Genomic DNA, 16,247 nt, shown 5'->3' with positions numbered 1-16,247 from the left:
ATATGTTAAACTGTTCAGAACAGTCAGGATATGATGGCTTTCCTGCTTCAGATGAAAACAAAATGACTATTAAAATACATTGAAACTGCCGTTCAGGCCTTTCCTACTTCAAGCCCTTCTGTATGCTCCTTCATACCTTGAGGAAGAAGACATGTTTCAGGCCTTCAGACTTCAATCAGTTCAGCCAAGCTTAGCACATAGACTGGAAGGTAAAGCAGGGAAAACTGCTAGCCTCGCTTCAAAGGTGAGATGATACACGTTCAGTAAACTTCATGATGCATATCAGGGAATTATGACATCAAATTGAAATCAAAGTGATTTGGAAGAAAACAAAATGACAATGAGAGCAAGTGGCAGTACAACAATGGTTTGGTTTCCACAGGCAGCTCCGTACCTGAGCTGAACACAATGACTGTAAGACCTCAGTTTTGGTTGACCTAAAATGTCTTCAAACTATTTCTGTGCAGCTTAATACTACTTGGTGGGCTTGGGGAGGTTACTAACTAGTTTGTTGTGGTGAAATAGATTAATCAAACACTTTTAAAAAGGATTTAATGGCTATTGTTTTGAAGTTGGTGTGTCTGCTGTCATAATTTCTGCAAAAAGGGTGAGTTACAGACTCTTATTTATTAGAAGACATCCATGGCAGGCACAAAGGTGCAGTTTGTCATTTATGGTCCTACACGGGTTATTTTGAGCTGCTGCTTTGGCTGCATTGTTGAACTTATTAATATATTGATTAGGGCTTACCCCCCCGAATCAGAATCAGACATCCGTGGCCACTAGAGGTGGCACTTCTGAGCCATCAGGTTTAGACACAACACCACAAATTCCACATTTCACCCTGAATGGGTAGAACAGAGGACGGTGAATGACGTTTTCAGTGTCTGTTGGTGCTCACTGACGTGTGTGCAGTCTTTTGCACTGATCACATTAAGGAAGCCAGCAAGGTGAGAGGTGCTCCATTTGATATGAAAGAGTCTAATTAATATAGAGAGTCACACAGTAAGACAGGGTGGTAGAGGTCAAAGCATTTATTTCAAATTAAAGTCCATTTTACAATATTTGCCAGATGCCAGAAATATCAGGAAGAATTTCAGAGGAATTTTTCAAAAAACACACACAAGAACACTGCATATGTTTTGGTTGGAGAGAAGTTTATTAAAGTTTGACTGTATCACTCAGCATAACAAACACAACAGCAGAGGAGACTTGTGGACTGTGTGGATGTTTTAGCAGCCGTAGAGTCGGTTGATCCTGGTGATGTCCATGCGGGACATTCCCTTTCTCTGGCCAATCTGGACGTTGGGGTCAGGGATGGGGGTGATGGAGTCCTGGCCGTACTGGATGGAGAAGGCGGTTCTTCCATAGTGCATGATGGACGAGTAGTCGTAGGGAGTGTTCAGGTTGTTGGTGCGATGCTTGAGAAAGTTGTAGGCCATCTGAGGGTTGATGTTACTCCAGTTGATCCTGACGTACTGGTCGCGGTCACTCCTGGTCTGCTCGTGCTGGAAGCCCAGAGCGTGGTTGATCTCGTGCTGGATGATGCCGTGGTACATGCAGCCCCGCCTCTTGAGAGAGAGGACCTGCCTGCCCCCGACCTTGCCCAGAGACGAGAAGCAGCCGTCCCTGTTCTCCACGCTGATGTAGTCGTACTCGCTCCGTCGAGGAACAAAGCGGATGCAGGTGCTTCTGTGGAAGGACTGCATGGCCACGTCAATCTTCTGCCTTTCACTGCTGGAGAATTCACTGCTCACTGTGAAGGGGATCATCACCAAGCCGCTGGAGTCTTTCTTCCACTGGCATCTGTTGTACCAGCACATCATGGCATTTCTGGTTCTGGGCATCACCATGTCCCCCTCCATCAGCATCTCATTGGAAGCATTATTGGAGATCAAAATCCTGGTGCTCATGTCAACAGTGTCGTTCTCGTCGACTTCAGCGCCTGATTCTTGTTCTTCGTCCAGGACAGATCGGGCCTGGGAGAGGCCAAGCAGCAGCAGCAGCAGGAGGCTGAGAGACGGATTCATCTTCAGGGTTTGTCTGTTGGCTTCTTGGCTCCTGGAGAGGCTTTGAAGAAACTCCTTGAAGCTTGATGCCTGAGTGGACTCACACCTGCTCTTTTATACTCTTCTCTACAGGTGTGTCCGTTAGAAGATTTACGGTTGGGGTCCAGTCTGTTAAGCTTGAATAAACCTGTGAGGGGTGGACACTCTGGACAAACCCACTGATTCAACATAGGTCAAATCCACTACACTGGTCAGCTTTCAGACTGTTTGTTCTTTCCTAGCCTGCTGTTCTTTTGGCATCATGGCTACCTTTGCTGTTGCTGCAGAGCAGCTTGCATGAGAAGGTGATAGGTTGTTCATTAAAATGAAATGTTCTATGCAATTTGACTCTTCTTTGGAAAGCTTAAACATCCGTGGAAAAAGTGGCACAAGGGTTGAACAATATCTCTTTTAGAATTCTATATCAACATTTTAGTGGCAGGATTTACCCAATAGAAAGATTTTACCTGGGCCCACATGAAGATAAGTCATCCACTGTGAGACAAGAAAAAGAGAAATTATATTTGAAAGAAGATGTAAAACTCTACAATCTTCATAATTAATAAGGGAATGATGTGTCTTGGAGAGAGCAAGAAAATAAGACTAAGCTCTCTGGGAATCCCTAACGTGCTAGGGATACATTTTGTTGTCTTTTATTCAGATAATTTCTCATATTTATGCACACTGAGTATGTACAGCTCCACAAATGCAGTATAACTGTGACTGTAATGATGATCATTTCAAAAAGCTTTATCATGAAATAATTAAGTGAACAAGAAAATAAGAATAAGAGGAATAGGATTGAGAGAATGGTTTGAAGAAAAAAGACTAAAATGACTGTAGCCAAGAGAAGAAGACTCAAATACAACAATAGAGCCACAAAACAGCAAGAGGATGTTAGTTGTGAATATAAATGTGAAAAAAACAAGAGGTTGTGGAAGGTTTGCCACCTGAGAAGAATGACATCATGTGTTTTTGCCGCAAAACTAGTTCTGCAAAAATCAATCCAGAGACATAGTTTCATATGTTAAACTGTTCAGAACAGTCAGGATATGATGGCTTTCCTGCTTCAGATGAAAACAAAATGACTATTAAAATACATTGAAACTGCCGTTCAGGCCTTTCCTACTTCAAGCCCTTCTGTATGCTCCTTCATACCTTGAGGAAGAAGACATGTTTCAGGCCTTCAGACTTCAATCAGTTCAGCCAAGCTTAGCACATAGACTGGAAGGGAAAACAGGGAAAACTGCTAGCCTCGCTTCAAAGGTGAGATGATACACCTTTCAATTAACTTCATGATGAATATCAGGGAATTATGACATCAAATTGAAATCAAAGTGATTTGGAAGAAAACAAAATGACAATGAGAGCAAGTGGCAGTACAACAATGGTTTGGTTTCCACAGGCAGTTCCATATCTGAGCTGAACACAATGACTGTAAGACCTCAGTTTTGGTTGACCTAAAATGTCTTCAAACTATTTCTGTGCAGCTTAATACTACTTGGTGGGCTTGGGGAGGTTACTAACTAGTTTGTTGTGGTGAAATAAGTTAATCAAACACTTTTAAAAAGGATTTAATGGCTATTGTTTTGAAGTTGGTGTGTCTGCTGTCATAATTTCTGCAAAAAGGGTGAGTTACAGACTCTTATTTATTAGAAGACATCCATGGCAGGCACAAAGGTGCAGTTTGTCATTTATGGTCCTACATGGGTTATTTTGAGCTGCTGCTTTGGCAGCATTGTTGAACTTATTAATATATTGATTAGGGCTTAACCCCCGAATCAGAGTCGGACATCCATGGCCACCAGAGGTGGCACTTCTGAGCCATCAGGTTTAGACACAACACCACATATTCCACATTTCACCCTGAATGGGTAGAACAGAGGACGGTGAATGACGTTTTTAGTGTCTGTTGGTGCTCACTGACGTGTGTGCAGTCTTTTGCACTGATCACATTGAGGAAGCCAGCAAGGTGAGAGGTGCTCCATTTGATATGAAAGAGTCTAATTAATATAGAGAGTCACACAGTAAGACAGGGTGGTAGAGGTCAAAGCATTTATTTCAAATTAAAAGACATTTTACAATATTTGCCAAGATGCCAGAAATATCAGGAAGAATTTCAGAGGAATTTTTCAAAAACACACGCAAGAACACTGCATTTGTTTTGGTTTGGAGAGAAGTTTATTAAAGTTTGACTGTATCATTCATAACAAAGTCAACAGGAGAGGAGACTTGTGGACTGTGTGGATGTTTTAGCAGCCGTAGAGTCGGTTGATCCTGGTGATGTCCATGCGGGACATTCCCTTTCTCTGGCCAATCTGGACGTTGGGGTCAGGGATGGGGGTGATGGAGTCCTGGCCGTACTGGATGGAGAAGGCGGTTCTTCCATAGTGCATGATGGACGAGTAGTCGTAGGGAGTGTTCAGGTTGTTGGTGCGATGCTTGTGAAAGTTGTAGGCCATCTGAGGGTTGATGTTACTCCAGTTGATCCTGACGTACTGGTCACGGTCACTCCTGGTCTGCTCGTGCTGGAAGCCCAGAGCGTGGTTGATCTCGTGCTGGATGATGCCGTGGTACATGCAGCCCCGCCTCTTGAGAGAGAGGACCTGCCTGCCCCCGACCTTGCCCAGAGACGAGAAGCAGCCGTCCCTGTTCTCCACGCTGATGTAGTCGTACTCGCTCCGTCGAGGAACAAAGCGGATGCAGGTGCTTCTGTGGAAGGACTGCATGGCCACGTCAATCTTCTGCCTTTCACTGCTGGAGAATTCACTGCTCACTGTGAAGGGGATCATCACCAAGCCACTGGAGTCTTTCTTCCACTGGCATCTGTTGTACCAGCACATCATGGCATTTCTGGTTCTGGGCATCACCATGTCCCCCTCCATCAGCATCTCATTGGAAGCATTATTGGAGATCAAAATCCTGGTGCTCATGTCAACAGTGTCGTTCTCGTCGACTTCAGCGCCTGATTCTTGTTCTTCGTCCAGGACAGATCGGGCCTGGGAGAGGCCAAGCAGCAGCAGCAGCAGGAGGCTGAGAGACGGATTCATCTTCAGGGTTTGTCTGTTGGCTTCTTGGCTCCTGGAGAGGCTTTGAAGAAACTCCTTGAAGCTTGCTGCCTGAGTGGACTCACACCTGCTCTTTTATACTCTTCTCTACAGGTGTGTCCGTTAGAAGATTTACGGTTGGGGTCCAGTCTGTTAAGCTTGAATAAACCTGTGAGGGGTGGACACTCTGGACAAACCCACTGATTCAACATAGGTCAAATCCACTACACTGGTCAGCGTTCAGACTGTTTGTTCTTTCCTAGCCTGCTGTTCTTTTGGCATCATGGCTACCTTTGCTGTTGCTGCAGAGCAGCTTGCATGAGAAGGTGATAGGTTGTTCATTAAAATGAAATGTTCTATGCAATTTGACTCTTCTTTGGAAAGCTTAAACATCCGTGGAAAAAGTGGCACAAGGGTTGAACAATATCTCTTTTAGAATTCTATATCAACATTTTAGTGGCAGGATTTACCCAATAGAAAGATTTTACCTGGGCCCACATGAAGATAAGTCATCCACTGTGAGACAAGAAAAAGAGAAATTATATTTGAAAGAAGATGTAAAACTCTACAATCTTCATAATTAATAAGGGAATGATGTGTCTTGGAGAGAGCAAGAAAATAAGACTAAGCTCTCTGGGAATCCCTAACGTGCTAGGGATACATTTTGTTGTCTTTTATTCAGATAATTTCTCATATTTATGCACACTGAGTATTTACAGCTCCACAAATGCAGTATAACTGTGACTGTAATGATGATCATTTCAAAAAGCTTTATCATGAAATAATTAAGTGAACAAGAAAATAAGAATAAGAGGAATAGGATTGAGAGAATGGTTTGAAGAAAAAAGACTAAAATGACTGTAGCCAAGAGAAGAAGACTCAAATACAACAATAGAGCCACAAAACAGCAAGAGGATGTTAGTTGTGAATATAAATGTGAAAAAAACAAGAGGTTGTGGAAGGTTTGCCGCCTGAGAAGAATGACATCATGTGTTTTTGCCGCACAACTAGTTCTGCAAAAATCAACCCAGAGACACAGTTTCATATGTTAAACTGTTCAGAACAGTCAGGATATGATGGCTTTCCTGCTTCAGATGAAAACAAAATGACTATTAAAATACATTAAAACTACCGTTCAGGCCTTTCCCACTTCAGGCCCTTCTGTATGCTCCTTCATACCTTGAGGAAGAAGACATGTTTCAGGCCTTCAGACTTCAATCAGTTCAGCCAAGCTTAGCACATAGACTGGAAGGTAAAGCAGGGAAAACTGCTAGCCTCGCCTCAAAGGTGAGATGATACACCTTTCAGTAAACTTCATGATGCATATCAGGGAATTATGACATCAAATTGAAATCAAAGTGATTTGGAAGAAAACAAAATGACAATGAGAGCAAGTGGCAGTACAACAATGGTTTGGTTTCCACAGGCAGCTCCGTACCTGAGCTGAACACAATGACTGTAAGACCTCAGTTTTGGTTGACCTAAAATGTCTTCAAACTATTTCTGTGCAGCTTAATACTACTTGGTGGGCTTGGGGAGGTTACTAACTAGTTTGTTGTGGTGAAATAGATTAATCAAACACTTTTAAAAAGGATTTAATGGCTATTGTTTTGAAGTTGGTGTGTCTGCTGTCATAATTTCTGCAAAAAGGGTGAGTTACAGACTCTTATTTATTAGAAGACATCCATGGCAGGCACAAAGGTGCAGTTTGTCATTTATGGTCCTACACGGGTTATTTTGAGCTGCTGCTTTGGCTGCATTGTTGAACTTATTAATATATTGATTAGGGCTTACCCCCCCGAATCAGAATCAGACATCCGTGGCCAGTAGAGGTGGCACTTCTGAGCCATCAGGTTTAGACACAACACCACATATTCCACATTTCACCCTGAATGGGTAGAACAGAGGACGGTGAATGACGTTTTTAGTGTCTGTTGGTGCTCACTGACGTGTGTGCAGTCTTTTGCACTGATCACATTAAGGAAGCCAGCAAGGTGAGAGGTGCTCCATTTGATATGAAAGAGTCTAATTAATATAGAGAGTCACACAGTAAGACAGGGTGGTAGAGGTCCAAGCATTTATTTCAAATTAAAGTCCATTGTACAATATTTGCCAGATGCCAGAAATATCAGGAAGAATTTCAGAGGAATTTTTCAAAAAACACACACAAGAACACTGCATATGTTTTGGTTGGAGAGAAGTTTATTAAAGTTTGACTGTATCACTCAGCATAACAAACACAACAGCAGAGGAGACTTGTGGACTGTGTGGATGTTTTAGCAGCCGTAGAGTCGGTTGATCCTGGTGATGTCCATGTGGGACATTCCCTTTCTCTGGCCAATCTGGACGTTGGGGTCAGGGATGGGGGTGATGGAGTCCTGGCCGTACTGGATGGAGAAGGCGGTTCTTCCATAGTGCATGATGGACGAGTAGTCGTAGGGAGTGTTCAGGTTGTTGGTGCGATGCTTGTGAAAGTTGTAGGCCATCTGAGGGTTGATGTTACTCCAGTTGATCCTGACGTACTGGTCGCGGTCACTCCTGGTCTGCTCGTGCTGGAAGCCCAGAGCGTGGTTGATCTCGTGCTGGATGACGCCGTGGTACATGCAGCCCCGCCTCTTGAGAGAGAGGACCTGCCTGCCCCCGACCCTGCCCAGAGACGAGAAGCAGCCGTCCCTGTTCTCCACGCTGATGTAGTCGTACTCGCTCCGTCGAGGAACAAAGCGGATGCAGGTGCTTCTGTGGAAGGACTGCATGGCCACGTCAATCTTCTGCCTTTCACTGCTGGAGAATTCACTGCTCACTGTGAAGGGGATCATCACAAAGCCGCTGGAGTCTTTCTTCCACTGGCATCTGTTGTACCAGCACATCATGGCATTTCTGGTTCTGGGCATCACCATGTCCCCCTCCATCAGCATCTCATTGGAAGCATTATTGGAGATCAAAATCCTGGTGCTCATGTCAACAGTGTCGTTCTCGTCGACTTCAGCGCTTGATTCTTGTTCTTCGTCCAGGACAGATCGGGCCTGGGAGAGGCCAAGCAGCAGCAGCAGCAGGAGGCTGAGAGACGGATCCATCTTCAGGGTTTGTCTGTTGGCTTCTTGGCTCCTGGAGAGGCTTTGAAGAAACTCCTTGAAGCTTGATGCCTGAGTGGACTCTCACCTGCTCTTTTATACTCTTCACTACAGGTGTGTCCGTTAGAAGATTTAGGGTTGGGGTCCAGTCTGTTAAGCTTGAATAAACCTGTGAGGGGTGGACACTCTGGACAAACCCACTGATTCAACATAGGTCAAATCCACTACACTGGTCAGCGTTCAGACTGTTTGTTCTTTCCTAGCCTGCTGTTCTTTTGGCATCATGGCTACCTTTGCTGTTGCTGCAGAGCAGCTTGCATGAGAAGGTGATAGGTTGTACATTAAAATGAAATGTTCTATGCAATTTGACTCTTCTTTGGAAAGCTTAAACATCCGTGGAAGAAGTGGCACAAGGGTTGAACAATATCTCTTTTAGAATTCTATATCAACCTTTTAGTGGCAGGATTTACCCAATAGAAAGATTTTACCTGGGCCCACATGAAGATAAGTCATCCACTGTGAGACAAGAAAAAGAGAAATTATATTTGAAAAAAGATGTAAAACTCTACAATCTTTATAATTAATAAGGGAATGATGTGTCATGGAGAGAGCAAGAAAATAAGACTAAGCTCTCTGGGAATCCCTAACGTGCTAGGGATACATTTTGTTGTCTTTTATTCAGATAATTTCTCATATTTATGCACACTGAGTATTTACAGCTCCACAAATGCAGTATAACTGTGACTGTAATGATGATCATTTCAAAAAGCTTTATCATGAAATAATTAAGTGAACAAGAAAATAAGAATAAGAGGAATAGGATTGAGAGAATGGTTTGAAGAAAAAAGACTAAAATGACTGTAGCAAGAGAAGAAGACTCAAATACAACAATAGAGCCACAAAACAGCAAGAGGATGTTAGTTGTGAATATAAATGTAAAAAATCAAGAGGTTGTGGAAGGTTTGCCGCCTGAGAAGAATGACATCATGTGTTTTTGCCGCAAAACTAGTTCTGCAAAAATCAACCCAGAGACACAGTTTCATATGTTAAACTGTTCAGAACAGTCAGGATATGATGGCTTTCCTGCTTCAGATGAAAACAAAATGACTATTAAAATACATTGAAACTACCGTTCAGGCCTTTCCTACTTCAAGCCCTTCTGTATGCTCCTTCATACCTTGAGGAAGAAGACATTTCTGGCCTTCAGACTTCAATCAGTTCAGCCAAGCTTAGCACATAGACTGGAAGGTAAAGCAGGGAAAACTGCTAGCCTCGCTTCAAAGGTGAGATGATACACCTTTCAGTAAACTTCATGATGCATATCAGGGAATTATGACATCAAATTGAAATCAAAGTGATTTGGAAGAAAACAAAATGACAATGAGAGCAAGTGGCAGTACAACAATGGTTTGGTTTCCACAGGCAGCTCCGTATCTGAGCTGAACACAATGACTGTAAGACCTCAGTTTTGGTTGACCTCAAATGTCTTCAAACTATTTCTGTGCAGCTTAATACTACTTGGTGGGCTTGGGGAGGTTACTAACTAGTTTGTTGTGGTGAAATAGATTAATCAAACACTTTTAAAAAGGATTTAATGGCTATTGTTTTGAAGTTGGTGTGTCTGCTGTCATAATTTCTGCAAAAAGGGTGAGTTACAGACTCTTATTTATTAGAAGACATCCATGGCAGGCACAAAGGTGCAGTTTGTCATTTATGGTCCTACACGGGTTATTTTGAGCTGCTGCTTTGGCTGCATTGTTGAACTTATTAATATATTGATTAGGGCTTACCCCCCCGAATCAGAATCAGACATCCGTGGCCACTAGAGGTGGCACTTCTGAGCCATCAGGTTTAGACACAACACCACAAATTCCACATTTCACCCTGAATGGGTAGAACAGAGGACGGTGAATGACGTTTTCAGTGTCTGTTGGTGCTCACTGACGTGTGTGCAGTCTTTTGCACTGATCACATTAAGGAAGCCAGCAAGGTGAGAGGTGCTCCATTTGATATGAAAGAGTCTAATTAATATAGAGAGTCACACAGTAAGACAGGGTGGTAGAGGTCAAAGCATTTATTTCAAATTAAAGTCCATTTTACAATATTTGCCAGATGCCAGAAATATCAGGAAGAATTTCAGAGGAATTTTTCAAAAAACACACACAAGAACACTGCATATGTTTTGGTTGGAGAGAAGTTTATTAAAGTTTGACTGTATCACTCAGCATAACAAACACAACAGCAGAGGAGACTTGTGGACTGTGTGGATGTTTTAGCAGCCGTAGAGTCGGTTGATCCTGGTGATGTCCATGCGGGACATTCCCTTTCTCTGGCCAATCTGGACGTTGGGGTCAGGGATGGGGGTGATGGAGTCCTGGCCGTACTGGATGGAGAAGGCGGTTCTTCCATAGTGCATGATGGACGAGTAGTCGTAGGGAGTGTTCAGGTTGTTGGTGCGATGCTTGAGAAAGTTGTAGGCCATCTGAGGGTTGATGTTACTCCAGTTGATCCTGACGTACTGGTCGCGGTCACTCCTGGTCTGCTCGTGCTGGAAGCCCAGAGCGTGGTTGATCTCGTGCTGGATGACGCCGTGGTACATGCAGCCCCGCCTCTTGAGAGAGAGGACCTGTCTGCCCCCGACCCTGCCCAGAGACGAGAAGCAGCCGTCCCTGTTCTCCACGCTGATGTAGTCGTACTCGCTCCGTCGAGGAACAAAGCGGATGCAGGTGCTTCTGTGGAAGGACTGCATGGCCACGTCAATCTTCTGCCTTTCACTGCTGGAGAATTCACTGCTCACTGTGAAGGGGATCATCACCAAGCCGCTGGAGTCTTTCTTCCACTGGCATCTGTTGTACCAGCACATCATGGCATTTCTGGTTCTGGGCATCACCATGTCCCCCTCCATCAGCATCTCATTGGAAGCATTATTGGAGATCAAAATCCTGGTGCTCATGTCAACAGTGTCGTTCTCGTCGACTTCAGCGCCTGATTCTTGTTCTTCGTCCAGGACAGATCGGGCCTGGGAGAGGCCAAGCAGCAGCAGCAGCAGGAGGCTGAGAGACGGATCCATCTTCAGGGATGTCTGTTGGCTTCTTGGCTCCTGGAGAGGCTTTGAAGAAACTCCTTGAAGCTTGATGCCTGAGTGGACTCACACCTGCTCTTTTATACTCTTCTCTACAGGTGTGTCCGTTAGAAGATTTAGGGTTGGGGTCCAGTCTGTTAAGCCTGAATAAACCTGTGAGGGGTGGACACTCTGGACAAACCCACCTATTCAACATAGGTCAAATCCACTACACTGGTCAGCTTTCAGACTGTTTGTTCTTTCCTAGCCTGCTGTTCTTTTGGCATCATGGCTACCTTTGCTGTTGCTGCAGAGCAGCTTGCATGAGAAGGTGATAGGTTGTACATTAAAATGAAATGTTCTATGCAATTTGACTCTTCTTTGGAAAGCTTAAACATCCGTGGAAGAAGTGGCACAAGGGTTGAACAATATCTCTTTTTAGAATTCTATATCAACCTTTTGGTGGCAGGATTTACCCAATAGAAAGATTTTACCTGGGCCCACATGAAGATAAGTCATCCACTGTGAGACAAGAAAAAGAGAAATTATATTTGAAAAAAGATGTAAAACTCTACAATCTTTATAATTAATAAGGGAATGATGTGTCATGGAGAGAGCAAGAAAATAAGACTAAGCTCTCTGGGAATCCCTAACGTGCTAGGGATACATTTTGTTGTCTTTTATTCAGATAATTTCTCATATTTATGCACACTGAGTATTTACAGCTCCACAAATGCAGTATAACTGTGACTGTAATGATGATCATTTCAAAAAGCTATATCATGAAATAATTAAGTGAACAAGAAAATAAGAATAAGAGGAATAGGATTGAGAGAATGGTTTGAAGAAAAAAGACTAAAATGACTGCAGCAAGAGAAGAAGACTCAAATACAACAATAGAGCCACAAAACAGCAAGAGGATGTTAGTTGTGAATATAAATGTAAAAAATCAAGAGGTTGTGGAAGGTTTGCCGCCTGAGAAGAATGACATCATGTGTTTTTGCCGCACAACTAGTTCTGCAAAAATCAACCCAGAGACACAGTTTCATATGTTAAACTGTTCAGAACAGTCAGGATATGATGGCTTTCCTGCTTCAGATAAAAACAAAATGACTATTAAAATACATTGAAACTGCCGTTCAGGCCTTTCCTACTTCAAGCCCTTCTGTATGCTCCTTCATACCTTGAGGAAGAAGACATGTTTCAGGCCTTCAGACTTCAATCAGTTCAGCCAAGCTTAGCACATAGACTGGAAGGTAAAGCAGGGAAAACTGCTAGCCTCGCTTCAAAGGTGAGATGATACACCTTTCAGTAAACTTCATGATGCATATCAGGGAATTATGACATCAAATTGAAATCAAAGTGATTTGGAAGAAAACAAAATGACAATGAGAGCAAGTGGCAGTACAACAATGGTTTGGTTTCCACAGGCAGCTCCGTACCTGAGCTGAACACAATGACTGTAAGACCTCAGTTTTGGTTGACCTAAAATGTCTTCAAACTATTTCTGTGCAGCTTAATACTACTTGGTGGGCTTGGGGAGGTTACTAACTAGTTTGTTGTGGTGAAATAAGTTAATCAAACACTTTTAAAAAGGATTTAATGGCTATTGTTTTGCAGTTGGTGTGTCTGCTGTCATAATTTCTACAAAAGGGTGAGTTACAGACTCTTATTTATTAGAAGACATCCATGGCAGGCACAAAGGTGCAGTTTGTCATTTATGGTCCTACACGGGTTATTTTGAGCTGCTGCTTTGGCTGCATTGTTGAACTTATTAATATATTGATTAGGGCTTACCCCCCCGAATCAGAATCAGACATCCGTGGCCACTAGAGGTGGCACTTCTGAGCCATCAGGTTTAGACACAACACCACAAATTCCACATTTCACCCTGAATGGGTAGAACAGAGGACGGTGAATGACGTTTTCAGTGTCTGTTGGTGCTCACTGACGTGTGTGCAGTCTTTTGCACTGATCACATTAAGGAAGCCAGCAAGGTGAGAGGTGCTCCATTTGATATGAAAGAGTCTAATCAATATAGAGAGTCACACAGTAAGACAGGGTGGTAGAGGTCAAAGCATTTATTTCAAATTAAAGTCCATTTTACAATATTTGCCAGATGCCAGAAATATCAGGAAGAATTTCAGAGGAATTTTTCAAAAAACACACACAAGAACACTGCATATGTTTTGGTTGGAGAGAAGTTTATTAAAGTTTGACTGTATCACTCAGCATAACAAACACAACAGCAGAGGAGACTTGTGGACTGTGTGGATGTTTTAGCAGCCGTAGAGTCGGTTGATCCTGGTGATGTCCATGCGGGACATTCCCTTTCTCTGGCCAATCTGGACGTTGGGGTCAGGGATGGGGGTGATGGAGTCCTGGCCGTACTGGATGGAGAAGGCGGTTCTTCCATAGTGCATGATGGACGAGTAGTCGTAGGGAGTGTTCAGGTTGTTGGTGCGATGCTTGTGAAAGTTGTAGGCCATCTGAGGGTTGATGTTACTCCAGTTGATCCTGACGTACTGGTCGCGGTCACTCCTGGTCTGCTCGTGCTGGAAGCCCAGAGCGTGGTTGATCTCGTGCTGGATGACGCCGTGGTACATGCAGCCCCGCCTCTTGAGAGAGAGGACCTGTCTGCCCCCGACCCTGCCCAGAGACGAGAAGCAGCCGTCCCTGTTCTCCACGCTGATGTAGTCGTACTCGCTCCGTCGAGGAACAAAGCGGATGCAGGTGCTTCTGTGGAAGGACTGCATGGCCACGTCAATCTTCTGCCTTTCACTGCTGGAGAATTCACTGCTCACTGTGAAGGGGATCATCACCAAGCCGCTGGAGTCTTTCTTCCACTGGCATCTGTTGTACCAGCACATCATGGCATTTCTGGTTCTGGGCATCACCATGTCCCCCTCCATCAGCATCTCATTGGAAGCATTATTGGAGATCAAAATCCTGGTGCTCATGTCAACAGTGTCGTTCTCGTCGACTTCAGCGCCTGATTCTTGTTCTTCGTCCAGGACAGATCGGGCCTGGGAGAGGCCAAGCAGCAGCAGCAGCAGGAGGCTGAGAGACGGATCCATCTTCAGGGATGTCTGTTGGCTTCTTGGCTCCTGGAGAGGCTTTGAAGAAACTCCTTGAAGCTTGATGCCTGAGTGGACTCACACCTGCTCTTCTATACTCTTCTCTACAGGTGTGTCCGTTAGAAGATTTAGGGTTGGGGTCCAGTCTGTTAAGCCTGAATAAACCTGTGAGGGGTGGACACTCTGGACAAACCCACCTATTCAACATAGGTCAAATCCACTACACTGGTCAGCTTTCAGACTGTTTGTTCTTTCCTTACCTGCTGTTCTTTTGTCATCATTGGTTGTACATTACACCGAAAAGTTCTATGCAATTTGACACTTCTTTGGAATGGTTAAACATCCATGGAAGAAGTGGCACAAGGAATGAACAATACTGTAAAATTCTGTTTAAATAACCATCTGGGTCGGGGGCCTTGCAATATGGAAAACCCGCTTTTGCTCTTTTCACTTCTTCCAATGTTACATCCACGTCCAGTGCCAGCTCAGCATACATTTATTGCGGAATTAGTTCATTATAATAATGTCAGCAACACTGTTAGATATGTCTCTGTCATCAAGGCTCCATTTTTATCTTTAATTGTATGCATGTCATGGAATGCCTGTGAATATCCCAGCTGCCTCACTTCTGTAATAGTAATAGTAACTAATTAGTTTTGTCACCAAGTTCAAAATGTTTTTGAACCGTCCAGGTGTGGGAAATTAGTTACATCAAGCTTGTAACTCAGCAACTGTTGTAAAACTTATCTTCATTTGCACTGCCAGCGTAATTTTTTGAATTTTATAGCTTAGTGAATCAAAATTCCAATTTTTATTATAGGATCATCATTGGACCTAAAAAAGTAACACTCTCGTCCTTCAAGTAGGTTCCACACTGTTCCAGTAACCCAGCTGGGATGTTTGGAGCGTCTCTTCATGATCTTTGACCGCTTACTCTCTAACCTGGATGCAGACTGGAGCAGGTCAGACATGCAGGATTAATCTTCGGCACTCCAGCTGTCAGCGGTTTGCCTGGCCAGGCTACCCTGGCACCAAGGTCCTACAGGGGCCCTGTGGGGGCCCAGCAGGACCTACAGGGGTGAGGGCACCTCATACTGAACTAAGCATAGCTACTTTTCAAAGTTTTAAAATGGTGCAGCTGAGAACAAGAGCTGAACAAGAACAGCACAAAATAACACAGGAATAGTTAGGTTCTGTTCTGTTCTGTAGGTGCTGTACCTACATATTCATACATACATGATGAAAAAAGGGTCTTTGTGATTGTGTATATTTACTCAACTCATTTAATTAATTCACCCTGAAAGCTATAACTTCATAATACTTTCCTCTGAGCTGTATCTAATTAATTTGGTCGTGTAACAGGGCAGTGAAAAATATGGAAAAAGATGAGGAGATGAATGTTTCTGATGATTCTGTCTTTCCTGTTTGCATTGTGTAAACGCTGAGTATATATTGTAGAAATGTAAAAATGTGTAAACGCCCAGTAATGAGCCCCAGATGAGATGAGCTCAGCATGCAGGAAACCCACCACCGGCCGGACGCTGTGGGGGTCAGAGGAATGACAGTGTTGTATGTATCGCAGCTTGGTTACTATGACAACGGCAGCCGTGTTGTGATGTGTTGTGGTAATGATTTCCATTGGTTCGTGTGTCTGCTTTCAGTTTGATTGAGAGTCTCAGAGTTAGTTCAGAATGAGAGAAACACCTGAGAAAGACAAACACATTCACCTCGACTTGATTGATAACCTGCTGCATTCCTGCCGCACTCAAAGATAATGACTTAATTAATTGATTACCTTTTGTATGTCAGGATGGTAAATTGTGGTTAAACCAGGCAACTTTGCACACCCTTAGTGTATAAAACCCTGTTTCACATAACTAAAAGGTTCAGAATTTATCATTCAACCCCTGTATTCCTACCAGTCACTGATGGGAGAATGAGGA

General features: G+C 43.6%; 5 protein-coding genes across 5 annotated transcripts; all 5 read right to left on the bottom strand.

The window, feature by feature from the left end:
- Positions 1-1,208: 1,208 nt before the first annotated feature.
- On the bottom strand, positions 1,209-2,140 carry LOC143004686 (high choriolytic enzyme 1-like). Its single transcript, XM_076155793.1, has one exon. It carries the CDS (start codon positions 2,028-2,030, stop codon positions 1,233-1,235), a length of 798 nt encoding a protein of 265 aa, XP_076011908.1. The 5' UTR covers positions 2,031-2,140; the 3' UTR covers positions 1,209-1,232.
- Positions 2,141-4,143: 2,003 nt separating this feature from the next.
- Positions 4,144-5,119, bottom strand: LOC143004688 (high choriolytic enzyme 1-like). The gene has a single exon (XM_076155795.1). It carries the CDS (start codon positions 5,096-5,098, stop codon positions 4,301-4,303), a length of 798 nt encoding a protein of 265 aa, XP_076011910.1. The 5' UTR covers positions 5,099-5,119; the 3' UTR covers positions 4,144-4,300.
- Positions 5,120-7,371: 2,252 nt separating this feature from the next.
- LOC143004432 (high choriolytic enzyme 1-like) lies at positions 7,372-8,304 on the bottom strand. Its single transcript, XM_076155296.1, has one exon. It carries the CDS (start codon positions 8,167-8,169, stop codon positions 7,372-7,374), a length of 798 nt encoding a protein of 265 aa, XP_076011411.1. The 5' UTR covers positions 8,170-8,304.
- A 2,110-nt stretch (positions 8,305-10,414) lies between these two features.
- Positions 10,415-11,236, bottom strand: LOC143004681 (high choriolytic enzyme 1-like). Its single transcript, XM_076155787.1, has one exon. It carries the CDS (start codon positions 11,234-11,236, stop codon positions 10,439-10,441), a length of 798 nt encoding a protein of 265 aa, XP_076011902.1. The 3' UTR covers positions 10,415-10,438.
- A 2,240-nt stretch (positions 11,237-13,476) lies between these two features.
- On the bottom strand, positions 13,477-14,304 carry LOC143004434 (high choriolytic enzyme 1-like). Its single transcript, XM_076155298.1, has one exon. The coding sequence runs from the start codon at positions 14,302-14,304 to the stop codon at positions 13,507-13,509; it is 798 nt and encodes a 265-aa protein (XP_076011413.1). The 3' UTR covers positions 13,477-13,506.
- Positions 14,305-16,247: the final 1,943 nt, after the last annotated feature.

Source organism: Genypterus blacodes, unplaced genomic scaffold, assembly GCF_046128005.1.
Source record: "Genypterus blacodes isolate CSIRO-AG114 ecotype Tasmania unplaced genomic scaffold, CSIRO-AGI_Gbla_v1 ptg000067l_1, whole genome shotgun sequence".
Lineage (NCBI taxonomy): Eukaryota > Metazoa > Chordata > Actinopteri > Ophidiiformes > Ophidiidae > Genypterus > Genypterus blacodes.
The sequence above is the reverse complement of the archived record's forward strand: the minus strand, read 5'-3'. Positions and strand labels throughout refer to the sequence as shown.